Here is a 26,400-nt window from a genome sequence, read left to right on the forward strand (position 1 = left end):
TTTCCAAAGATGGTTTCTGTCGTTTTAGGTAGCTCTCTTCACACTGATATGTTAGTGTTCATGGTTTATGATAAGTTTGGTTTCAATGCTTTAAAAACGGGGTGAAGGTGTCAAGATTGACAGTCTCTGGCTCCAATTGATGTCACCAGCGCAAGATGGCAGCACCCGTGTCCACATTGTGGCTTTGTTTCTGTACAGGAAGTGGAGAAGTGCCATTCATCTTTATTCACGCTCTGTGGTTAAAACATTTTTGTCTACACTGTATGTAGCCCGGCGACCGAGAGTCAAAGCAGCTACAAATTTACTGCACGGGACACTGAACCTAATTGTACGACCTGGCGCCCTTCCTTTACCTTGTTACTGTAGTATCCAGCTTGAGCACTGAAATCTCCCGCTGCTCACTTTGATCACTCAGGCCTGTGGGCAGAAAATCCAGTTCAGCAGTACTTAGTGAAACGTTAATGTAAAGCCAATCTGTGCTGCTGGGAAACCACAACCTCTGTGGTATTTAATGTTGATGTTTAGTTGAGTTTCACCAGGAATAGTTGATACTATATTCCATCGTCCTTCCTACTGCCCTTAAGTTCATCTCTGAACATCATTTATGTTTTTGATATCCTGCTTTCCCCCCAACCATATTACTGAGGTAGTTCGAGCTGATGTGAGTTCTTGGTTGATGAAGGGCCGGGGCAGGGAGGAAGCAGCTTCCTGAGCGTTTTGCGTCCCACTGTTTCACCAGTGGGCCCTGGGGGCTCGGCTTTGATAGGCTGAGGCAGAGGTGTCAAACGCCGGGCATGCTGGGAAGGGGTGACAGTGTCTTGGGGTGGCATCTGTCCAGCATCCCTGCCATGCCTTTGATCTGCAGTGGCATGTGGAGCCACTGGTAGGTTGATGACCCTTGAACTGTGACTCATAACCCAAAGGGAGTCTCCGAATAGTTCTTTGAACTCCGTAGTTCAGCCCCATGTCTGCCAAGACTGATCCACTGATTGAATTATTGAAGTTACAGAGAGCGTAGCCCCACCCTATGTCCAGGTGTGCTCAGTTTTTCTAGCCTCAGACAGACATATTTTGACAATAGCTATTTGGTTAAAAAGACACGGTGCCACAAATTTACTTCCCAGTACAGTAGTAGATTCCCACCGGGATATGGACAGACATGTTTCTGATTTCTGAAGAGGCTGCCGAACTCTCTGGCACAGAATGTTGGACAAGTGGAACAAAAGGTATCTTAGAAATGGACTGAGCATCTACATACTTTCCAATCTAATGTCAGATGAACGTGAATCAAATCTTTTCATTTGATTTTGCTAAAAATTTCGAGTGTCTTTGAGCGACTGTGTTTCTCTCCGATTATGGTTAACGTTATTACTTAATTTAACTATAACTGGTAACAGACCCTCACAGTTGACTCGAAGAATTTGAGAGATCTCACAAGCAAAACTCCTGAGGCGATGAGGGCGTGGGTATTTGAGTGGGGGGTGGGTTAGATGTGGGTGAAGGGTCTTTACAGGGTAAAAGAATCAGGAAGGGACTGATGTCACTCTTCAGATATGTGAGGGAGGGGTCGCGGGCAGGAACAATAGATCTCTGTAGAGTTCATATCCTGTTAGAGCAACCTCCACTGCACCATTAAGCACAAACCAGTTCAGATTTATGAAAAAAAATACCCTCCCTGGATATGGTCACAACTGGTTAATGTTTGACAAGATGTGGACTGGATGAAGGGCTGTGATTGTATCTATGAAAGAAAAGCACGCATGAGATGAAAGTAGAGCTGCATTTATTTTGCTTAACTTTTTTTTTTCGTCAGTGGTCCAAAGTCCATCAAAGCGTCACAATCAGGCTGTTGGTCATGGGCGGGAATCAATGATAATTGAAAGGCGGTGGTTTGTTAAGAGTCAGGGTTTTTGTTCGCTGTGAATATTCCGCTGATTTCCCTGCTGCATTCTCCCATGGGCTCACTCCATGGCTGGAGAAGTTGCGGACAATGCATGTACAGAACAACATTTGTGTTCCTACATGCAGCCCCTTCAGGAAAAGTTCAGGAAAATGTCTGGAATTCGGTGCATGTCTGAAAGCATCTTAAGATTCTGGGGCAAAAAACTAAAACTAACTAAACTAAAACTAAAACCCATGAACTCTTCAGTCTCACCACTCCAGCTCCACTCTCACTGGACCATTCATCCACCGATATATCTTGATCATCAACTCGCATCCAAGAATGCAGCTTCTTTAGATGACGTTCGACATGAGAAGCATCACTTTGCCTTTTAATGAAATGTTCAATTTCACACTAACTTTAACATCTTCATTTCCGTCACTCTAATGGTTCATTAATCTCAAATGGCCAAAGTGTTTTAACTCATGGACTCTGTTTCATAATCCCCACAATCCTCTCCAGCGATTGTCCCGTTTGTTGACGGGGGCTTTTTTTCTCCAAAATCGGAAGGGGTTAAAGTCCAGCAACATCGTCCCCTCTGGGGTTTCCCTGACAAAGGCACATTGTGTTTGGGTATAAAGCAGGGGCTTATTTGGCCGAGTGGAGTTTCCAACTTTAGCCACGGAGTGTTGTGTGTTTCTGCGATTGCCAACTTGTTCTCAGGCTTGAGAGGAGCACCGGCGGAACAGTGCCTCTTTTTGTTGCTTTTTAAAACTTTAACAGTTTGTCTTTTTGAGTGACTGATGGACGTAAGCCTCCAGGTATACGATCATAACATCTCACTTGAATCTGCAAGAACATCCTACACCTGCAGAGTTTTTAAGACTTATAGAAGATATTTACCTAATGCGTGTCCGATGTGGTTTGTCCACAGAAAAAGGTTTAATCAGTGGGTTGAAAAATAACGTTAGGGACAGCATGTGTCCTGGTCTCAGTAAGTGTGGGCTGGAAGTTTCAGGTGTCAGCATCACACTTTTGTAAGTTGTGCATTGGACTCTGATTGGCTTTAAAACTAGCAGTTATGTCCCGCTCATACTGCACATACACATTTTAAATTCATATTTAATAAATGATTGAAGAGGGTTCCAGTGTCTCATACACGGTTCTGCACAGTGGAGCCCGAACATCCAAGTGAAGTAACGATAAGAAAAATACATTTTTTAGAGAAGAAAAAAATATATAATGTCATGTCAAGTCCTTTAAATCCACCGTCTGGGTCATCTGTGGTCCAAGTCTGCTGATGAACGTGGTCAGAACAGTGTCGTGTAACAACCCCGGTTGACATCACATCCGCCGAACCACGAGACTGAGCAGGCAGCATCCGCCCTGTCGGACGGTGTGGGCACGTCCTGCTTGTTGTGTCCCCTCATTTTACTTGCACAGTTACGTTTCCGCAGACAGGAAATTGTGCGGTCACTTATTCCTGTCTCATTCCCGCTAATGGGCCCATAAACCTGGCCCTGGGTCAGAGGGAACGGGGGCATGCAAAGAATGTCTAATGAGCAAGATGATTTACTTTTCTGCCCGGACTCGACGATCCGCCTGGGCTTTGGTGGAGCAAAGTGTTTTTATGAGTCACCCAGTAGCCTTTGATCAATTACAGTGTGCAAACTACTTTCTTCTTTTCATCTGTCAGTTATACATTTATTGACTGGGAATTTCACATATATATGTTTTTCTTTTGGCACATTGACTTAAAGGGGCCGTAAGCGATTTTACACCGATACACGTCTTGTTAAATTCAGCCAATATTTCCTCACGGTCCGCTAGCTGTCGGTTCTGTGTGTGCGCCGAAAGAATTGATTAAAACTGATTTAATGAGCCATTCGCAGTTTCACTGTACCGGCCGTCAACATCTGGCCAGTGAAGCTCTTGTTGACTGTACCCGTGAGTTTCCATTCACATGCTTTCTCGTGTTCATGTCACAGATTTCGTTAGGGAGAATTTCCCCTGTCAGGTGTTTATTTTGTTGTTTTTGTTGTTCTCATTGATTCCATCTCAGTTAAAAACTCTGTGTCTCCCAGACAGAAGCTGATTATCAGCTGGCTACAGTAACTGGGTTCCCACATTCATCATCTCTCTCTCCCACACATACTCGCACTCATGCTGTAGCAGAAAGTCTTTCCATTGGCCCAGCACTGATTGAATGGATGTTATGTAACCAAATGTAATAAACAACCAGAGATTCCTGGTCCGTGCTGATCACAATCACTGAGTTCATTCCTTTTTTAATCCTTTCACCTTTCCAGATACAAAACGCAGCTTCTTCTTTTTTTCCACTTGTTGGACAAATCAAAAATGTGATCAGATCAAAAGCTTGATTCTTAAATAGCCAGGAGTTGTCTTCGTACGCCTTTCCTCCTGGCAGTGATCTTGATCCACGAGTTCGGCATAGCTGGTATCACCTCTGTGACTTTGTGTACACCTCCTTGATTCAGTCTCATCCCCGCGAGGCAGCCTTTTGTTATCAGTATTGTGACGACAGCGAGAACAAAGCAACCACTGTGTACGGCTTAATACATCACGGCTAAAATGCAGGTTGTCAACATGTTGATCGTCCGTCTCTCGGGGAGTTACATGAGTCTCGATTATAGTCATCGAACCTTTGTGGGTTGGTCTTCTTCAGTCTAATTTATGAAAGGCAAGATACCAAATGTAAACGGATTCTCTTCACGGTGTGTAACAGCTGTGTTGTGGTTGAGCCTGTTGGTTATTATACAGATTGTAAATCGTACCTTCTTACTAAGTACTGTTGGCACTAATATTTGTTATGAGAGAGGCAGAAACTATGAATCAGCCGCCAGTGTTGTTCCTCAGTCCAGTCATGTACAGTAAGCAGTGCTGAAGCGCTCCGTTTCAGTTAACACACAAGTTAAACAGTAGATTTTGCGCAACGTCTCTCATTCAGAGTGTTTGATTGCAGACTTCTTGGTGTGAGGTTGTAAAGTTTGATATAAGGTGTCTGTGTCTTTCAGTGGACATATAGGAATATATTGTAATGCTGCATTTCTTTCTGATAACATGTTTGAATAGTTCATTTACTTATTGTGCGGCACATTTTGCGGTAGCTCTTTTTTTTGTTTTCAACCTACACGTCTGATAATTTTGGTTTTAACAACATTTTACATTTACTACCAATATAATTATTCATCCTCTGCTTTTGTTTTATTTTTTTCCTCAGATGAGCACCATGCCTGGCCTGCCGACCCGACCCTGTTTCTACGACATTGACCTCGACCCGGTCACAGAGGAGATCACCGGGCTCTTCTGAGCGTTACAGTTATCTGGCATATTAGGTATCTGAAGGAGCTGGCGTGGTTTCATCATGAATATTTTACAAGTAGTTATTGTCTATATTACCCGCTACATGAGACTTAATTACCTGCCTGGAGTTTACAGCAGTTTACAACATGCACTCGGTGCCGAGCCTCCGGTCGGTGAGGCTACACACTCCCACTCATGCGCACAGTTCATCATCGTGTTTTTGTTACAGCCTCTCTCTGCTCCGCTCCATGTGTTGCGTCATAAAACGCATCCATCCATTACACGTTTGACAGGAAATTTTTTCTTACTCTTCCCAGCAGCCCAAACGTTCTCCCACATCGCAGTAACAAAGTGAGAAAAGGAAAAACACGGATTTCAAATTCATGCTTTACTTGCACATTTGTGTGATATGCCAAAGATGACAAGCTTGTGACGTTTTGATTTCTGTGTATTGGTTAAGTTGGTGTAGGGTTTCAAACCATTCTGAATTTTACCTAAATATTTTTTATGTAGTCTTCTTTTACAATGTCGCTGCAGATTTTCATATGCATCCTGAACTTTAGTGTATTTATTAACTAAATTGCTGATGTCGCACAAAAAGCCTTTTTATGGCTTTTACAATCCTTTCCTAACATCTAGCTATGGCTGCTCTAGTGTCCTAAACTCTTTGCCTTTGTTTGGATCCCCCGTTTGCAAAATCTAAATGTCAACGCTGCTATACAAAGTGTAACTGACTACACTTAGTCTTAAGTTGCACTGGTTATATTGAGCTGTTTTTGAGATATTGTTCAAGAATTATAGTTTATGTGATTGAATGGGTGAAAATCCAGCCTGAAAATGCCTGTTACATGTGTCACACGACTACATTTCAGTGTAAATCCCAGGAAATTGTTCCGTAGAGCTGGTAAGTCCCTCACAATCCACACGATAAACACACTCCACAATATATGCGATTTGCTATGCAAGATAGCACCTTTTCCACTTTTCAATATAAGTCCAATGCTTTCTATCATGAAGATGTAATACTATTTTATGATGTTTGTAGAAGGTACCTTCATTTTAAGCGAGGCTAGCAGACTGTTGGAAGCACACGCCTCTCTGCACTTGCAGCGCAGCGGTGGTGGATTTTCATCCCCATCGCTGAAAGCTGGTCACAACAACAACTGGTGTCCATTGTCTGATACCAAATTTGTCAACATCCAGCGTCATTGGGTGATTTTAAAAATGGAAATGACAGATGACATGCCAGATGTGACGGTCGGAAGGTTTGTCAGTGTACAGTTGAAATCAAACGTTGGATCTGAGTTTTTTCTCTGCAAACATATTTTAGTATTGTTGTATGTTAAACATTTTGGTTCTCATAGATCAGACATGCTTTGCAAATAAACTTTTTATTTACTCCAAATCTGTGTGTTTTTTCACACCCAGCAGAGTTCTCCTTCTTTAGTCTCCTGGCTCTCAAAGGTGATGCCACAGAGAAACCTTTCTCGTTGTCATTTCACATCACAACTTTTAAATTTTATTTTGTTTTTGTTTTTAGCTTTATGCCTAAAAAGCTGCTGAAAGCCACCAACCCCCCTCCCAGGCAGCACCCCCGGGTCCATCGCCTGTTATTATGAGGTTTTTGGGTTTTGCAACAATGTACATGTGTGCACATGTGTGTGCCTGTCATAGCTGGCATTCCACACCTGCCTGGTCTGTTATTCTCCGTGTTCACCAGGCACGATCTGGCACTTAAACTACAGTCAGGGGCTGCAGGAATGCTCTCATTAATACTGTGTGTGTGTGTGTGTGTGTGTGTGTGTGTGTGTGTGTGTGTGTGTGTGTGTGTGTGTGTGTGTGTGTGTGTGTGTGTGTGTGTGTGTGTGTGTGTGTGTGTGTGTGTGTGTGTGTGTGTGTGTGTGTGTGTGTGTGTGTGTGTGTGTGTGTGTGAGAGAGAGATGGAGAGAGACAGATAGACTGAACCCTCTTGTTTTGAGCTGTCGACAGATCTGAAGACATGGTGTTGATGAGGCGGGGGCTTCGTCATTGCTTAGTAATGTGCTGGAAAAAATCCCCTGTTTTGTCATGTTGGAGTTGTTGTTTATGTTGAGCTTCGGACTCGCACTCCGGTTGTTTAAGCTCTCGTCTTCCAGCAAATCCAATTTAATAGACTGGCTAATTTCAGTACCAAGGACAGGTCCCTTCAAACGTGTGTGAGCGTTTGTGTGAGAGTTTGCCGTTCCCATATGAAGAACGCAGCAGGAGATTGTCTAGGTCAGGTGCGTTCGAAAACAGCAGGCCGTTCTCTGGAACATTCAGGCCTGGGTAGAGCGCCCAAGTGTCCTGAGCAGCATTTGCAGACATTCCCATTCTCACATGCAGCCCCTCTGGAAGGAGAAGTTGAGGACACTATCTGAAAAGCAGCTCGACGTACATAAAGCCTGTGATCCGTAGTATTCCACTACAGGAGCACAGGTTGGCAGGGGGCCGAAAGCCGCGGGCCTCAAGCAGGTAAATCTGGACATTCATAGGTGAGACTCGGGATAAATGGTGATTGGTTTATTTTGATTTTTTTTTAATTACGTTTTTGTTAAAGCTCTTAAGGTTTGTTTTTTTCTACTTCTCTCCGCATTCCTTGGACCTGATAAGGGTGTGTTCATCAAGACTGACTTTCAACCCTACAATTCAGTTTTTTGGGTCAGAGTCTCTCTTGTCTGGCAATATCCGCTTTACATCATGCGGCATTTGGTCACGTTGTTTATCCCACAAAATTGGAAATATGCCGTCCTTTTCCACCGCTCGTCTTGTTTTGGACTTCAAGTCTTAATTTGCTGCTTGTGACAAAGTGTCCGTCTGCGCGGCTCCCTGGTAGACATCGCCCCTCAGGGCCACATTCTTGGACTCACCCTGTCTGTCTGTCTGTCTGTCTGTCTGAAAAACACTGCTTTTCCCAACAGGTCAATGTTTAATTTGAATACATATACAGTATAATAGAGGTCCTGTGAGAGAAGAAGGAGAGAAAATGGTCATGTTTAGATTTTATAAATGTCTACTGTTATTGTGCCTTTTGCAAAACTCCACCATCTCCTCAAATAATAAGTAGAACAGATATCTTAATCCATATTCAGTATACTCTGATCTGTAAATCATTTGCCAGTGATGAGCGGAACACAACAGGCCAGTTGAGTTTGGACAAGACTATCCCTCAGAATGCTAGCAGGGCATTAGTGTGGCTCTTTAAACACGCTTTGTGCCTTTTAATGTGCCTTTCCATCACAGTTTCATTGAGCAGCGACCGTGGCATATCCAATAAGGCTTTCACTTTAACGACCCCCCCCCCCCCCCCCCCCCCCCCGCAACCTTTGTCTTCGAGATGACATCAGCGTCGCAGCTGATGTGTTTGCCATGCTGAAGGCCAGCGGTCATTTATCTGCATGTACTGTACGACCGTAATGAGGTTTCCTGTCCTGGTTTACTCTGGGTCTTGAGGACCATGTGCTTGGAATTATTCAGTCATTTCTCTTAAACAGCAAGAGCAGGCCGTATCATGAATTAACAATTTCCTGCTGCACAAGGACTGAGATCGTCTTGTGCCGCAGAAGTGATGAGCAGTTTTTGTTCAGCAGGGTTTTGACATTCAGTTGTCAGTCTTCACGTTCACAGTTTTAGTGAGAGTGTAACCGCAGTCGTCCGGCCTCAGTGAAACCATCAAAGAACTAGACGACCTTTAGCCCCAACGCTTCATTATAATGTGAAATCCGAGTGCACAGAGTGATGGCGTTGGAGAAACAGCACCACCCGTGCTATTGTTGGTGCTTTACGGCACAAAGGAACCGCATCACCCGTTGACCCGTAACCAAAACGAGGAGGAGAGTGGCATCTGTCCTCAGTGATGGAATCAAATTGGGGGATTTTTACGGTTTGTTTTCTGCTTTGGACAGTAGCCAGGCTACAGGAGCTCTGAGGAAAAGTACCCGCGTCCTTACCGGCGTCTCTACTACAGCGTGTTTGTGACGACGACTAAACAATAATACCGCCTGGAACCACTAGGGGCAAGAACGTTTTTTTCTGTTGCCCCTTCAATTACCAGGGTCGATTACATCAACTGTTCTTTACGTTCATGTCGTGAGACTTAGTGTGTGCAATAAGTCTTTTCAGGAACTTCAATATGTTTTGGTTTTTCCGAATTTCAGCAGGCTCTTTTAGAAACGTCTAATTTGAGATACGAAAGTTACACCATCTACTCACCTTTAACTTCCAGGTGTGGGCACTGCAGTTCTGCGTTGGACGATTTACCAGCTTCTCTCGTGTTGCCAGAGTAAAACCACATGCAACACAACGCGGCCAGTGAGCTGCCTGTTTGTTCTCTGGCTGTGAGAACGTCGCATGTAAAGATCCGTGGACCGACTTCGTGCACCGACAAGGTAACAATGCGTTCTCTGTTGGTAGATGTACATTGATTGTTTGTGTTGGATATTCCCATTTGGCTCATCATGTGTCTATGGTTACCTTTAATCGGATAGCGTTATGATTTCTCCGATCGGATCTTCACGTGCCACTGATAGTATAGTTGACATTGTGAAATAGAGCAGGAGGCTGTTGGACTTCACGACAGGAGTTTGACTAAGTTCGGAGAAATTGTTGTGTCACAGGTTTCCGTGACAGTGTGACCTCAATTCAAGCACGAAGCCCTAGACACTAAGGTGCCCGTCAGTTTTATCTATCCACAAAAAGAAGTTCATTGTTTGCATTGTCCGCCTTGTAATTAATACACAGTGTGCTTGAAAAGCAGATCTGTTTTAAGTCCATAGGTCCAGGTTCGACCAAAAAAAAGTCTTCGAGGGCAACTTCATGTGCCAAATATTCACAAGACATTTGCAAAAACACTCTGGTCCTAATGCTGACCTTTAAAATAAAATGCCAGCCCGAGTCAAAGACTGAAACTTGCTGATGTCTGTGCTGAAGCCTTGAGTTGGCTCACGGCAGTGAAGTCAAGGTCAAGTCGGTCGGAATTATTTCACAAAGCTGCACTTGTCAGTATTCATATTTAAACAATGGCTCGAATTGCTGTGAGCGTGTAGCCGTAAAATATCCTCAGTTTTGATGTCACCTGTTCCTGCTGCTGCTGATTTTCTCTAATCAGTCTGAAGGAAATGACTCGGAGTTACATTCAGGTCAAACTGCGACCGTTTACTCTCTGGATGAACGTCACCAGAACGTTTGTCTGCGTCTGTCCATGTGGTGCACTGTGTTTGGGTGCTGATTTTGGTTTCCAGCAGCAGGGACCCTCGGTCCATAGGCCTGTGTGAACTTGGCTTTGAGCGCTCGGGCTGTAATTTGTGCGTTTCTAAAATTCCAAACAAAATACATGGGCCAACCTGCAATCAGCATCGAAAGCTAAGCATCATCTCCCCACCAGCGAGGCAGCGCTGCTCCACACATCACACTCCACGAGGCACGATGGCACACGAGCACAAACTACGGGGATATGTGGGAGAGATTCCACCAGGGAACAGGTCATACACCTTTAGGGTTTAAGGGTTTAAGGGTTCAGCATCACCCTTGTCAATGAGGCGGCACCTATTGGGAATTATTCATGTGATGGTCATGTTAAAATGTGATGGTCATGTTCAGATGCGGATGAGTCCTGCAAAGCCTGCAGGGCTCCCTCCCATGTTGTTTCTGAACAACTTTAATTGACTTGTCCGATCTCTAAAAGTATCCAACCTACGTTGCGCTTGACGTGGGGAAAAAAAAGTTAAAAATAATAATAAGAGCTACAGACGTGAATCTAAATCCCATCCTCCATCCTCCTCCTCCTCCTCCTCCTCTCACATCCTGCGTGTCCGTCCTCCATTGGCACCGTCTCTGATGCTGCAAGGCGCGCCATGTGATACTGGAGGGAGGTGTTGGAAGTGGAGGAGGTGTGTGTGTGTGTGTGTGTGTGTGAGAGAGAGAGGGGGGGGGGGGGGGTTGTCCTAAAAGAGTTTGCTGGTCCTCACACTCCATCTCACCAGATCCAGGTCACCCCGGGGCGGAGCTGCACTGTAGAGCCGCAGCGCTTTTGGATACTCAGTCTTCTTCCTCTTCTTCCTCCGCATCCCGGAGGGTTGTTCGTTTCCATTTACTTTGACTTCATCGCCGCCGTGACTGTTCGCCATGGGAGCAGAGAGCTCAGTGCAGCGGGACGGGAAGAGCCAGGAGGATGCCCCGGCCACCGCCTCCGCCTCCGCCTCCTCCTCCTCCGCCTCCGCCGGGGAGCTGAGCGCGGAGGTGAAGGTGCTCCAGGAGGAGGGCGGCGTCCTCGACACCAAGGTACATCTCCCTCCCTGTCACTGTCCCGGCAGACCTCCTGCTTCTAACTTTAGATGTCTAATATAGATATATATGGATATAGATACATATATCTATATCTATATATAGATATAGATATATAACTGCGTGTTTTTAAATATGCCTCCTCCTCCTCTCGTCTACATGTTCTGTGCGCATCAGTTACGTGCTGCAGCGCACAGGCTCCATGTGCCCTCTCCCCCCTCCCCTCTCTCTCCTCTCGAACCCCCCCCAGTGCAGTTTTTTGCTGAGTAATGTCTCCAGTTGTTCTGCAGTCCCGCGGTAATAAAAGCCCCAGCAGCTCGGCCCCGGTCCAGATCCACAGTCCCACAGACCCACCTGGGCTCAGACTGTGACTCAGCAGTCCTCTGGATGAAGAAAAAAAATAAAAAAAATCATAAGTGAAAAAATATATCAAAAGCCGCAATAATAATAATAACCTATTATTATTGCTTTTTTATTATTACGGCTTTTGATATATTTTTGGGGGGGAGACCTATCTTCAGCACAAGCAGAGCAGTGATGGATGATTGACATAGACATTCAAGGCTCTTGATTTCGCTCCGTTATGACGCACTTTTCATGTTCCTGTCACCCAAATAATCATCACCTTTTCACTGTAAACAGTCCTTCATCCAAAATAGACATCTCTTCTATTCATTCTGCTAGTGCGATTCGTAAGTAGGAAGCAAGATTGTTAAAAATGATAAGAAATAGAAGAACATATGGCTATAATAAATGTTCAGAGCTTAAAAAGAAATGCGCTGTGTATGTCATTAAAAAAACATAAGGGGAATAATGTAGGCAGGGGAAATAGAAGATACAAATGTGCTATTGTAAAACAAAAATATATATAAATGTCTCATTTAAAACCGCACGCAGGATTTCTTCCTCTGCAGATGTGTTGGAGTCAGAGACACTATGTATTTTTTTTAATGATCATGAATCTGCTGATTACCTTTTTTCCAGTTAATTGTTTATTCGAGAAGATGTCAGCAACCCTCCAAAAGATATTTAATGCACAGTGATATAAGTGGAGCAGGAGACTCACATTTGAGAGGCTGAAATCAGAAAATGTCCAGCTTTTTTTTTACCCAGCAACATGATTAATTGATCGAGAAATAGTTGCCGATTGAATTTCTGTCAGTCAAAAAAGGCGGGAAATCAACTAACCGTCTCAACTCTGCCTCGAATCCTCCGATAATCCTGTCGAATCAAATCAAGCGTTGTGCCTCGTTGCCCCAGCGTTCAATGAATTATTGATGTGGCGGGAGATTTTTCTACAGGTACTAATGTCAATGTTGACACATTAATCGGATAATAAACCAGTTTCATGATTCATTCACCCTTCTCACCATTATTCACATATTTAAATGAAACAACTGCAAGAGCTGAACTGACTCGTTCGTCAGTTGGCGTGCTCTCTTAGGCTCCTTCAGCCATGTTGTGCTCCAGATGCCCTCATCTGAGGCATCTCGCCGACTCAGCACTCTTACCTCTGTGTAAATTGCTCAGCTGTGTGCGAATGAATATTTGGAAAGTGCCCACTAATGACATGTGTATGTTTCGTCACCTGCCCTGTTCGCGCCTCGCATAACCTGTCGGATTTATTGGCTTTTTGGCAGGCGGGAGGTCAACGGGTCAGATTCTGTGGCCCCGACTCCCGTCCTGAAAGGGCCACCGGAGAGATCCAATGACACGGAGGGAGACGTGGGGCGAAGGCAGAACGCAGGAGGTGCTTAAGCATGCGGGCAAGATTTAATTTGTGGTTCCATTTGTTCCTTCCTTTTCCGATTCACAAATAATGCGTGTTTTGTTTTCACACGTCTTCACGTGTTGGTGTGGGTGGGTTTTTTTGCGCTGAGTCGACCTCATCTGTGTGGCAGCCGACGAGCTGAGCTGTAGTCACAAGTTGAATCCCGACGTGCGCCGAAGCGTCGCAGAGATATTCCGACATCTTACCTGATGTCGTGGGAGTTCAACCCTACAGATTCTCCGAGCGGCCAAACCCATTTATTACTGACGCTCTTTTGGTCACACTGAGTGAAATCAGGGGCGAGTTTGAACGTGCCGACCTGAAAGAGCTGCACGAGCTCCGCCGATCCCAGCCGACGCTGGGCGATAGGCGGCGTTGGTGGATTTGGAGTCTTCAGTTAACCTAACCCCCAATCTGCATGTGTTTGGAATTTGAGGAAGCTGCCGTACCCAGAGAAAACCCCCCACAGACCCGGGGAGAACATGCAAACTGTACACGCAGAGGCCCTGGAGGATTTTTGTGTCTGAAGCCTGGATTCAAACCGGGAGCCTTGTTGCTCTGAGGCGACAGTGCGGCCCACCACACCAGCGAAAGGCGATCGCTTTGGAACTATTTATTCGGATTAGATAACGTCAGAGGGGATCGGAGTTAAGGGAAATAGCTGCGGAGACAAAGCTCAAGTGAAAGTGTGTTTGTATCTGATAGGATGTTTTGTGCGTTCGGGGCGGTGCTTGGTTGGAACGGATGGAGCCGCCCCGCTTGATACGCAGTCGATAAATATCCTCCTCACTCCACAGAGGAATTTCGGCTGTGCCCCTCTCTCTCTCTCTCTCTCTCTCTCTCTCTTTCTCTCTCTCTCAAACCTCACAAGTGTCACATTTGATTATTATTGGGTATTCGAATTCGTCTGAATATTTGTCCTCTGCACATTTTGCCTTGAGCCCATAGATCTTTCCCCCCACCACCACTGGCTCAGCGGCTGTGTTCGCACTCCACGACCTCTCAGGTTCGTGCCTTACGTCGTTAATTACGTTCTAAATTAGGCTCCTGCCTGTTTGGCCTCAATCTGATTAGGATTCTTAAGTGAGTTACAATAATGAGAGATTTCCACCAGATTGTGACAATGACATTATTATCTTGGGCACTTTGTACACGTTGCCACGACTCTTCTTTCAAGCCGCGTGCGCGTTTCTTTGGAACACTGTACTTTTATTTGTCAAACAGACATCTAGTATTACGGATTAGCCTCTGAAATCTCGTCTGTCTCTTCGATTCCCGCTCGAGTCTGGACCTTTGCTGGGTTCATTATGCTGCTGACACAAATTGCAGGTTTGCCTTAACTGGCCGTACAATAGATTTTATTAACACCAGACTGAAAAGCGGTGTTTCATTTCTGCAGCCGGGAGAAAGTTTCACCCCTTGTGTGGTCTTTTGTGCCTGTAACTGAACCCAAACAGTGATGTCACGGCGTGCTGATGCACCTTGCACGACGCTATTACATCACTGCAAGAAGGCGAGAAGCATAGACTGTAAATAAAAATCGACGCGGTGACGCCAATACAGATTACTCCGTTTCTCTAGAAGTCCCTGAGAAAATGACTTCTCACTTGATTTATAACGTCAGGAGTTTACAGTCCCAATTGCTAGTTTCGAGTCTTCTTCAAAACAGCACGATGTTCCTTTTGTAAACCATGGTCCCGTTTAGATTCACACAGGCGATAAAGCACCGTACGCATTGGAGGGGGCGTGGATTCTGTGTGATTGACAGTTAGCACCGTCCAATGGGTGCAGGTCACATGTGTAGATGGGTGTGCACTCCCTGCTCTTCCCAATATGGTCACTTCTAACTTCCAATAAAACCAAGATGGTGCTGGCCAAAAATGTTAGCAGGTACTTTTCCTCGCGGTCGGCTACTGAGGAAGTTTGTCAACACCACTTTGGAGATAACGGGGGAGAAGAGAGAAGTACACTGAAGCTCCCGCTTCGTTTTCAAGCTGGTTGCGTTAACTGGCGGCTGGCTGCTGTGCAAAAGCCACCGTAAGAATCGTGTTGTGTTACTTACTGATCTAGTAGAAAGAAGGCAAACTACATTGGAAGTCTCTCAAGTCCCGCAGCTCTCTTTTCAATCCCCTTTAAACATTACCGACGTTTTTAACCGTCGGCGGTTTTACAGTGCATCTGCACAACATTTCTCATTCTCTTCCCCCTTCGTTTCCTTATATATTTCCCTCTCTTGTACTCCAGCCACACAAGAGCTTTCTAGAAATACATTGTTACTGTGCCTGTTGTGAAGCTACAGTCATAAAATATAGCGCGCTCGCTCACATCTGCGCAAAAGAAACATTGGCAAACATGCCACAGGTGATAACCACCTGAAGATGAGACCCCGCATCACATGTCAGGCCCTCCACCCATCACAATGGCGTTAGCAGGTGACTCCAATGATCCAACATCCTGTTATGTAATATAATGAGCGCTGATTAAGGCTCGTGCGTTCCTGTATAATGAGCTGCGGCTGATCAGACGCTGCTGCGGCTCTGATTATCCTGTTGTGGAGGGAGGGACGGGGAGAGAAGAGGGGTGGGGGGGGGGGTGGAAGAAGGTCAGACAGAGGATCCATTGAGGATGGACAGGGACAAGCCCGGGGGCCCCTGTGTGCAGCGGCCCAAAGCAAGGGGAAGGAACCAACATGGGGAGGAGGTGGAGCGCCGTTTTGAAGACGAGAATGGGTGTGGACGCTTGAGAGAGAGAGAGAGGGTTTGAGAAAGAGAGCGAGAGAGTGAGGGGGGGGACCCGCCAGTGTGACATGCAGGCAGAAGAATCAGCCGATTGTTCCTCAGTCCTCCCTCCTGCCCGATTTTAACTGGCACTGATGACAGAGGTTGAGTGAAAAAAAAGAAAAAGAAGAAGAGCAAACTCAGTGGGGTTTGTTAGTGTGTGTGTGTGTGTGTGTGTGTGTGTGTGTGTGTGTGTGTGTGTGTGTGTGTGTGTGTGTGTGTGTGTGTGTGTGTGTGTGTGTGTGTGTGTGTGTGTGTGTGTGTGTGTGTGTGTGTGTGTGTGTGTGTGTGTGTGTGTGTGTGTGTGTGTGTGTGTGAGAGAGAGAGACAGAGAGAGTGTGTGTGTGAGAAAGAGACAGTGTGAGTGTGTGTGTTGGTGTGTTGGCATGGGGGCCACTATTGTTAACATCCCAGGCCTAACAAACTGATTTCAGATCTGTAGGAGGAAAAACTAATTTGTTTTCCTCTCTACAGTCATAGCTAACTGCTTTGTTCACTGTCAATTAGCTATTTTTACTCTAAACATGCAAACTGTGCAAATTTGACATGAAACACCCGCCGTTGTGTAACAACAGATAAAAAGACATTCATGAATAGTAATGGGACCAAAGCTGGACAGATAATTAGTTTAGAGGTGATGGAACATTTTGTCAAATGAAATAAAGCTGCTGCTTTAAACTAAATTGAATCTAGATTTGTTTGAAGAATCACAAAAAAACACATCGTCCCGTTGTTCTGTATCTCTTAATGTATGTAAACTAAAAATGATTTAAATGTTATAGAAATTCAAAGCACCAAATACCTATTAACGTCTGTAATCCAAAATCTTTTAGCAATGAAAAGTGCTCTATAAATGAAATGTATTATTATTATTATTATTATTAAGAGTGAATTTACTCGTCCTAGTGTATGAGCTTTGCTAATTGTGATAAATCACACATATGAAGTCACAAAACGTCATACTGATACTAAAGCAAATATGGCCTCGTCTCTTTATTGGTCCATGAGTCATCTTTTTTATCTCCCCATACATTTTCTTCAAACTATTGTAAAGGAGGTGAATATTATTTCCTTTTTTTGTGTTTGAGGATGTCTTTCTGAGGTTTCCCACCACAAATTAAAGGAACCAGACAATTACCGTACACCACAGAACTGACAGAGCTACTGTCAGACACTGCTCTGGGTCAACATGATCCCAGTATGATTCCTCGTCCTCCTCCAGCTTCAAACCGTCCCGCCGACATCAACCGAAAAAGCGGTGAAACTCTCCCTATCTCTTTCTGTGTACACACAATCTCCTCTTCTTTTGTTGAGCGCAGCGATCTTAGTCACAGGACGATGTTGAATCCATCATTTCTTTCTGACGAACGAGATGGCACCCATCTATTTGTACCGTGCACCCGTCACAAATCGCAGCCATTATATGAATAGTTTTGACGGGACTTATTTCCGAGCGAGTATTTCACATTGTCGTGTTGTTTACTCCTCCTATCGCCAGTGGGTGATGGTCTTTTACGCTGCAAAAGCCGAAGCGGAGATGCACCAGGCCATTATTTAGGGCAGGAAAGTTCAAACAAAATGGCTCCCAATCCCCCTTGTGTTTTACAGCAAGTGGACAACTGACAAAACGTTTGAGGATGCGTGATAAAATAGGTAGGTTCTTATGAGGATATGCCCAAGAATGCATATGAATATATAGTGTAGAGCTGTGAGAGGGAAGCGCACAAAGAGTAAACACCTGGTTCTTCACACTTCTCCTCATGCCCCCCCCCCCCCCCCCCACCCCCCTTCATCATGAACCTGTTCAACTCTTCCTCTCCGTTTTTGCACATCATCCATTTTTCATTGGCTCTAGTCCTGATGCAGCACTAACTGCCTTGCAGAGCAGACGTGTGTGTGTGTGTGTGTGTGTGTGTGTGTGTGTGTGTGTGTGTGTGTGTGTGTGTGTGTGTGTGTGTGTGTGTGTGTGTGTGTGTGTGTGTGTGTGTGTGTGTGTGTGTGTGTGTGTGTGTGTGTGTGTGTGTGTGTGTGTGTGTGTGTGTGTGTGTGTGTGTGTGTGTGTGTGTGTTTCTTTTATAACAGTGTGTCTTTAGTGCTGGTAGGAGTTGGAGCATTTGAAGGACAAACAGTGAACTACACTATGCTCATGTTGTGCATGGCAGCAGCTTTAATCTCTACAGTTGTGGCATTTATTGAGGTCTATTGTATTGACCCAACACATGACTCGGAACAGTATAATGTAATATAATCCTTTATCGATTATCGATTACATCAGCCCAAAAGACAGAATGAGTACAGATAGAATAAGAATAGAAGGAGAATGAAATAGAATAACAATGTTATAAAATGAAATAAAAATGAAATAGGATTAATTAGAAAGATCTAAAAAACAATTAGACACAACAAATGTACAGGCGATATCACGATCCATGTCCAAAAGTCCATTGACCTGAAAAACAGAGCAGTTTGGACAGTCACATGGTAACTGTACGTGAGTAGAAATTTGAGGTGTTAAAAGTTGATGATATTTATTTCCAACAGCTTTTCTACTGAATTATTGAGCCGTTTCATTTCAGTCAATATGTGTCGAGCCCTGCTCATAAACGTGGCATTACGTCGGAGTTAGTTTTGTACTTTGGACTTGGAATCATCGTCTTTGCTATTGTGGGATGTATGATCTCTGACCACCTATGTCTTGATTTTAACTTTGGCAAAAAAAACATATTCAAAATAAAATTCTTCAATCGTGCGTCCACAGCTGCCTTGGATAACGTTGCCTCCTGTAAAATGTTCAATTAAATTTACTCACTGAAAGAAACCCATGTTGAAATGCTCACCCAGTCACGCTTGTCTTTATTTTTAAACCTTTTTGATCATCTATTTCACTTCATCAGTAAATCATTCTTTAATTACACTCCATCTGGAGGATATTGCAAAGCAGCGTTTACATGCACGGCCAAAATACGACTGCGCGCACGGCGTCCAAAAGATGCAGCTGCCCTACTTTTTTCACAGACTCACAGAAGTGTGGTCACATCTCACCTACTTTATTTCCCCTTCACTGGCTCCCTGTCCATCTCAGAATTGAATTAAAAAACTTTTTTTCCTTTGGACTCTGAAGGTCCTGCAAGGCTTGGCACCGGAGCCACTTGGCTGAACTTCTGAGTCATCACGCTCCGGGCTGTGGCTTGAGTTCCTCGGAGAAGGCTCGGCTAGTTATCCCCAGATTCTGGCTGGTGAAGAGCAAAGATGACAGAGCTTCTGCCGTTAGGACTCCAGACCTCTGGAATAGCTCACTGGACGAACCCAGACTTCAACATTTTCTCCCTCCTTTTAAATGATCTCTTCAAACTTCCTTTTACCATATGTTTTTGGTTTTTTTTGTCTGTTCTGTGTGTTTGCCACTTTTCTTTTTAAACCACATCAAAAGCTATGGATCTTAAACATGTCTCTTCCTCCCACAACAAATCCAATTCCCGCAGTGATTGAAAGAGTCTCGACCGACTCCGTCACAAGTCACTTACTGTACGCAGACTGTTTACATTCACTAACAGTGTCACAAACTTCATACTGCATGCACTGTTGCATTCGCACTCAGCGGTGTCCTGTGACGCCCGCTGCTGTCTCAGGGTAATTAGAGAGATTCAGCAAAGTGAATCAAGTGGTCACTGCTTACTCATTTGAGCCAAATGGAAATATGTTGTTTTAAAAGGGCAAACAACTCGCCGCTCACTGCGTTGGGCACTTGGGAGAACGACAGTATTTCATCCGTGCATTTGTCCGGTGACAAGAACTAAATTATTATTACTTTTTAATTGTTTAAGAAAATCCCACATGATTTATTGAGACAAAGAGACCCCAGGATTTAACAAGCCTGTTTCTGATTAAGCCGTTCACATTTTCTTCCAGATTATTTAATTGCGTTATCGGGGCCGATGCTCTGTCAAGCAGACGCACAAAAGCACTTAGACGAGGAGAACAACACTGAGCGGGAGAACGGGCCTCTGTTCGAAGCTGATGTCTTTCACATGTCCCCTCCGAGTGTGATAAGAATCAAATGGGGACCGAGAAACATTTAAGGAAGAACTTCATTAAAAAGACATTCCTCATTCTGAAGCGACCCAATTTCTCTCTGACGGTTAATATCCGCTCCTGTGCTTTAAAATCTGCACTCATCAATATTGTTGCTGCATTAACAATGGATCACAGAGCGGGGGCATTGCAATGTGAAGGAATTCACTGCTCTGAATCTTTAGATTTAGCACTCTGTAAATAAAGAGACAGGTGGAGACCAAAACAGAGCTAAAATGTGAGTGAATATTTGACATGTAGAACCCCCTTGCCAATTGCTAACTACATGCTTATGTTTCTCCATAGTAGTTGGCTTTGTAAATTGGCAATACTTTGCAAACACTTTTGATAATGTCAATGTTGTGTATTCATTTTGTTCTGTTGAAATCTGTTTGCGTTGTACCTGTTCCAGTTGACAGTGTCGCATAGATTATAGTTATATTATAGTTGAATCATAGAGTTTTAGAATAATATCAAATAATCTGTGTATGTTTTAGGTTTTGATCAAATTATTTAGTGCAATTTTTTTAATGTTTATATAATGGTACATTTTAAAAAATCTATTTGTGTTAGCTGTGCGTTTATTAGCTTTAATTTAATAATAAAATTAAAAAAAAAACATCTTTAAATAATCAAATCAAAGTATTAGGTCCAAAACGTATTGCATTGTACATCAATACAATTCCGTCTGCCGTCAAACAGAACAACATGGTCGTAATGTTATAACATTCTCATGCAAGAACATAACTAAGACTTCCTTGTCTGCGCTAATAAAAAAATTGCTTGAGATCGTAAGAGTCGCTCCGACTCCACTCTTCAATCCCTTCTTTGTCATTTGAAAATCCTTTAATGTATTTCTTGCTGCTGGAGCAGAACGTACAGATCTGAACTTGAAGGAAGGGAATCCTGCTTCTCACGAGCATCCGGCAATATGTGAGCTTGTAAAAAATGTCAAAGTAAAACTGTTGAACGTATGTGGACAGTTTAGGCCTTCTGAACCCTCCGTGCAGTTTCTGTGCCAAAATGCAGATCAAACTTGTATTAGTAGGGCAATAATCTATAAGTAATCTGAAGGGCTAAAGCCATAAAAAACAAAGTGTGGGTTAAGTGTCTCACTAATTCAAACCATAGTGTCTGAATGTGTTCCAGGACTCCCAACACCCCACCCACCAGTCATCCTCTTTCCTTACATATGGCTCAAGAGCTCCGATGCTTATCTGGATATTTAGAGATTCATGACAGGAGGGTCCGAAAAGGGGGGGGGGGGGGGGGGCGGTTGATTTTGTTATTTCAACCCAGTTTGAGAAGCTGGCCCCCGGGGTCAAACGCTGGCCAGTGATTATGATTCAGTCCTGTGGGGTCTTTTCCTGCAACAAGGCTATTGTTGTTGTTTGGCTCTGTTTGCTGTTCGAGTGTAGCAGCCGCACAGATGAAGGGATGGGGGGGGGGGGGTGAAAACAGACAAATTGTGGGAGGTATAGAGACCACGGGTCTCAAGGGTCAGTGACGCACTGATGTAGGTAGAGGGGGACGACCCAGGTTTCATCTGTTGTCCTTAAAATGGCAGTTAACAGGTGGACGCTGCGGCTTCAGGGTCAATCTGTCTTCTAGTTGGCATTCCTTTCTTTCTTTCCCAACCCATCCCACACACACACACACGCACACACACGCGCACACACACGCACGCACTTGCCCGCGCACACGCACGGACTAAATCACACACAGAGAGAAACGCACACTCACATCAGAGTCTTGGCTTATTTCATCCCTCCGCTGTTTTATTTATCTAATTCAATGTCCCTCAGGTTCCCTTCTCACGCTGTGTATGTGAACCGGGGCTGAAATCAAATACAGCTGACTGTCACACATGTTAACCAATGTGGTTTCCACTGCAGAGAGGTTGTGGACTCCATTGGACTTTATATAATGGAATACCTTTCTTTCATAGATACGTTATCAGCGTCTTTTACATAATTGTGCATGAATATTCAAGGCTCCTCCAAAGGCTGGCGGCATTGTCCCTTTAAAATTTTTAGGTCGAAATTGAAATGTGAATCAAAAGTTTTTATTGAAAGTCTCAAGTCAAGTTTTGATGGAACAAAGTGTAGCGATTCACGCATCCAACTAGTTCTCCTCCAATTCCAATGAAAAGAAAACTAAGTCCCCTCTTTTCCATATATAAATATATATTATATATTCATGTAAAATAACACAAAGCTGAGTGAGTCCGGGCTGAATGAATGCAACCGATAGCTGGAACAGATAATTATATAATGACATTATTATTCGTCTATTTCAGTCTTCGTACGTCTGCGTCCAGACCCAAAAAAGACATTACACAACTGTTTCACAATGGTACTTTCCCCACAATGAGTAAACCAATCAATATGTGTGTATAAGTAACAAATCTAGCTCGTGTCCGAGTCTCAGACTTACCACGGCGAATTGGAAAGAGTGTTATTTATCCTAATATATTAAGGGACTTCTGAGGTGGCCAAGCCCAGAACTATTATATAACCCTCAAAATAATATTCAGTCTGAGTAATCCAATTGTAAGACAATTGGATTTTGTAAAACTGTTGGACAGTTTTTTAACTTTCAGTCAGAGACGCCAGGCTGATTGTGACACGCGCACGCACACACACACACACACACACACACACACACACACACACACACACACACACACACACACACACACACACACACACACACACACACACACCCACTGATCATGATAACTGTGCACACAGAAGCACAGGTAGCCCCGGCCTGAGCGCCTGAGCAGAGATGATGGCTCGTGGAAACAGTGAGAGTGTTCCCCGGGGGATCTTTGCCACGCTTTGATCTTTGGTATGTACTGAACGTGGGGGTCCGAGATAATAGATGGAGGACTGGCAGCGGTGAAGAGAGGGGGGAGACGGACGTGATGGCCACAAAGGCCCCTGAAAAACTCCCATCAGAACCTGGGTGACATATTTATTGGTGTCGCTGTTTGTTTCATCCTGTGTTGAAGAGATTAGCGCTGGAGTTCGATTCGTCAGGACTATTTCAAAATGTGACAGGCAAATCTGTCGTCGTTTGGAGCATTGTTCAATATTGCACTGGTGACAAATGGCTTGCAATAACTCAACAAATATTGGCGTGGGCATGAACAGAGCAGTTGTTTCCCTCAGCCATCGTTCTCGCTGAAGTCATGGTTGAGGTTGCTGCGGTTGAGACGTTGGCGGTTCTCTCGTCAGGCTGTAGCCATGCAGTAATATTCTTTTCTTTTGTCATCAATGCAGCACATCTTATTGAAAGAACGGGCTGCAGGTGTATGATGTCAATAAACTAAATGACATCCCTGACATGTAAACGCTGAGCGAGGCTGAATGAGGAACGCTATCGGTCATCTCGTCCGTGCTCCTCCCTCTGCTGCTAATGAGGCTTTTACTTATTACAGCTCATATGAGCCAAACCGCAAACTTCCCCTATCAGCCGCAAAAAATCATTAGTGATCGCTATTTATCTTGTTTGTTTACTTTGCACTATATAACCGACGTGTGGAAATGACAAGGTGGCTCACATGCCAGACAATTCATGTCCACCATGTAGACATTGGTGTCGATCGTCTGCAAAAATCTAATTCTAATTCTTGTTTGGCTCTCTGGAAGACTCGCTTGTGCCTAATCTGTGGGTTTTTTGCATTTCATCTGGAAAAGAAGAGTGTCTTCTTACTACCGGCAACAAAAATGACAAGCTGGAATCTGGATTGTGGAAGGAGTACTCCCCATCGCTCTCAGCAAAATCGTTCCTCATGCTCTTTCTCATCAGCCTGGCTCTCTCTGCTCTCCACATCTCTGCCTTTCACCTCGTCTCACTCCTCCCACTCCTTCTGATTTTATCTCCCCACTCCCCATCCTCCCTGTCGCCGGCGTCATCCACCTTCTGTCATCCCTGAGACTGTCCACACCTCAGGGGTCAGAGGTCGCGGGGGGTTAACTGTCACGGACAAACTACGACCCCACAGAGAGTCTTTAAGCCTGTTATCTCCTACTGCGAGTCTCGCTCCTGTGTACATGTGTTCATCTGGGATTAATAACACTCACGTGACAGCTCGCGGTTCTAAAACTGCAACTCCATCAGCTGCCAGCGTCCTTTCTCTCTCTTTGATTTCTTTATATTTATGCAAGGTTGAAAGGTGAGGGAAATTTCTCAGGCATTCAAGGTTCAAATTAACCTCTAGGTGGAGTTCATTTATTACTGCTGTTCCTGCTTTATCATTATTGTATTATGGTTGACATTTTGTGGTCAGCCGGAAAATATTATCCTCCTGTATCTTACTTGTGCTTATCGCCACTGTATTTCAGTCTTAGATCTTTAAATCGATTTTCACAACGACATTAAAACAAAAGGTGCTTTAGAAGAAACCAAATGAAATGCAGACATTTTGTGCACGTGAGCTCCTAAATCGATTTCCCCTCGGAATTGTCGGGTCCTTCCAACTATTCCTGCGGCCCCTTTTGATGTCATTATTAAGTCATGCCGCTCCTGGTTTATTTGAGTGGGCCAGATTTGAATAAAGGTCACAGGTCCACTTTTCTGCATCTGGCCTCTCCTCTCACACTGCGCCGAGACTGGAGATCTGTCTTTTCAGACGTAACCGGCCAGCTGTGTCACGCTCTTCTTTTCCATTAACCCCCTCCTCCTCCTGTGGTTTAAGGGATATGAATCTCCGCCGCTGGCTTTGGTGGAGTGATTTAGGAGACAGCAGGTCGTCTCTTCCCCGGTGCCACTGAGTGTAGAGGTGCGGCCGTGGAGTAAATGAGGGAGACAGATAAGAGGGAACAAGAATCAAAGGTACATCGGGGGATAAAAGTGAAAGCAGAGAGAGTGGCCGAGAGAGAGGAGAGATAATGGGAAAATGTAGGAATTTTGAAGTTATTATCTTAAGGCTTTTGCCTGCACAAAAGGGGAATGACTTTATTAGACTTTGTCATCAAAAGTGTGGCAGTTTTAACGAAGATGTAAGGCTTTGTTACAGATTTGTAAGCAGAGAGAGAAAAATGATATATCATCACAACCTTTGTCATTTCATGGTGAGTCAGCATATGCACAGAAACGCAGACACAGAAACCTGTAGTTCCTAATGGGCGCGTAGACACTCAAGTCAAAGAGGCTGCGGGGGGGAAGGCGAGAGGCAAAATCATTATTAAGAGAGGCAGGAGGTCCCTGGGGCTTAGTGTAAACACAGCTCAAAGTACTGACATATTCGGATGCAATAAGTCATACATCTACTCATAAATAGAAGTATGGCAGCTCAAATGTTTTCCAATGTGTTCAGTCGAATTTGATGAGATCACACTGACAACGACTGTTTGTAGTGTGGCTCTTCCTTTCTCAACTTTTTTCTTTTGAGCTAGTCAAAGTCTGGAGCTTATGTCTTGAGTATGTCCAGACGGACACAAAGGAAAAAGATCAAAACTGGTAGTTGCACATTTTTTTTACCGAGAGACTCATGAGAATAATTTAGAGCAGCTCGGATGACGCAGCACTTGTCAGTTTTTGGGGTCAGTTCAGTTTCAGTCCATTGAGATGATGAACTGACACTGGACTACCTGTAAATCCTACTCAGCCTTCTCTCTCATCTCCTCATTCCTGTATGGGTCGGATATGAGATACTTTAGAGACAGAAAAGAATCCTTGCTTGGTTCCTTGGAGTTTCTGAAGACAAACCTTCAAAATATGCTAAAGCAAGTTAAAACTTAATTTAGCCAGGGAGGCTCATAAGTCTCTTTTGAGCTAGAGCCAGGATATGCAGCAATAACAACTAATTACAGACTAACAACATGAAAAATATGATCACGAGATCAGAATTAAAGATGAATGCAATGAATAAGAAACAGATAATCGGTCAAAAATCTCAGAAACAACCTCAAGTGGCATCTTATTGACACTACACTGTAGGTGCAGTGTTGAATTTTCTCAAACTTTTTGTTTGACATTTATTCCGTTGGCATTTTGAGGAACTTAACACAGAATTACTCTGATGCCCACCATCGGAGACATGTTATCTCCTCGCCCCTAACTGCAAAAGACTGATATGACAGCTAACATTTCCATGCACACTAAGTGGGAAAGTTTCCCAATCCTGTCACCACAGAATAATATTTTACAGCGGCGGATTTTCCAAAACCCCGGATCCTGAAAGGTTCAACATCTAATGCTGACATAAAAAAAAAACAACAACTCAACTTTAAGTGCAAACTATGGTGCAGTTATAATCGTCAATG

The 26,400-nt window shown here is 44.2% G+C and overlaps 2 protein-coding genes across 5 annotated transcripts in view; both read left to right on the top strand.

Moving 5' to 3' along the window:
• mthfd1l (methylenetetrahydrofolate dehydrogenase (NADP+ dependent) 1 like) overlaps positions 1-6,611 on the top strand; it is a 33,111-nt gene extending 26,500 nt beyond the window's left edge. For all 3 annotated transcript variants that reach the window (XM_035617497.2, XM_035617496.2, XM_035617498.2), the window contains exon 27: positions 5,124-6,611. In XM_035617497.2, the coding sequence (XP_035473390.2) occupies positions 5,124-5,213 (90 nt within the window). In that variant the 3' untranslated portion in view covers positions 5,214-6,611. The remainder of the gene's footprint in view (positions 1-5,123) is intronic.
• A 2,886-nt stretch (positions 6,612-9,497) lies between these two features.
• akap12b (A kinase (PRKA) anchor protein 12b) overlaps positions 9,498-26,400 on the top strand; it is a 43,070-nt gene continuing 26,167 nt past the window's right edge. The window contains exons 1-2 of one of the 2 annotated variants that reach the window (XM_035617816.2): positions 9,498-9,612; positions 11,358-11,503. Coding sequence is in view for 1 of the 2 variants with exons in the window: in XM_035617815.2 (XP_035473708.2) it covers positions 11,348-11,503 (156 nt within the window). In the remaining variant the exon portion in view is untranslated. Of the gene's footprint in view, positions 9,613-11,172; positions 11,504-26,400 lie in introns of those variants that run through there. The other variant, XM_035617815.2, reaches the window with a different exon arrangement.

Source organism: Scophthalmus maximus, chromosome 18 (assembly GCF_022379125.1).
Source record: "Scophthalmus maximus strain ysfricsl-2021 chromosome 18, ASM2237912v1, whole genome shotgun sequence".
NCBI classification, from domain to species: Eukaryota; Metazoa; Chordata; class Actinopteri; order Pleuronectiformes; family Scophthalmidae; genus Scophthalmus; species Scophthalmus maximus.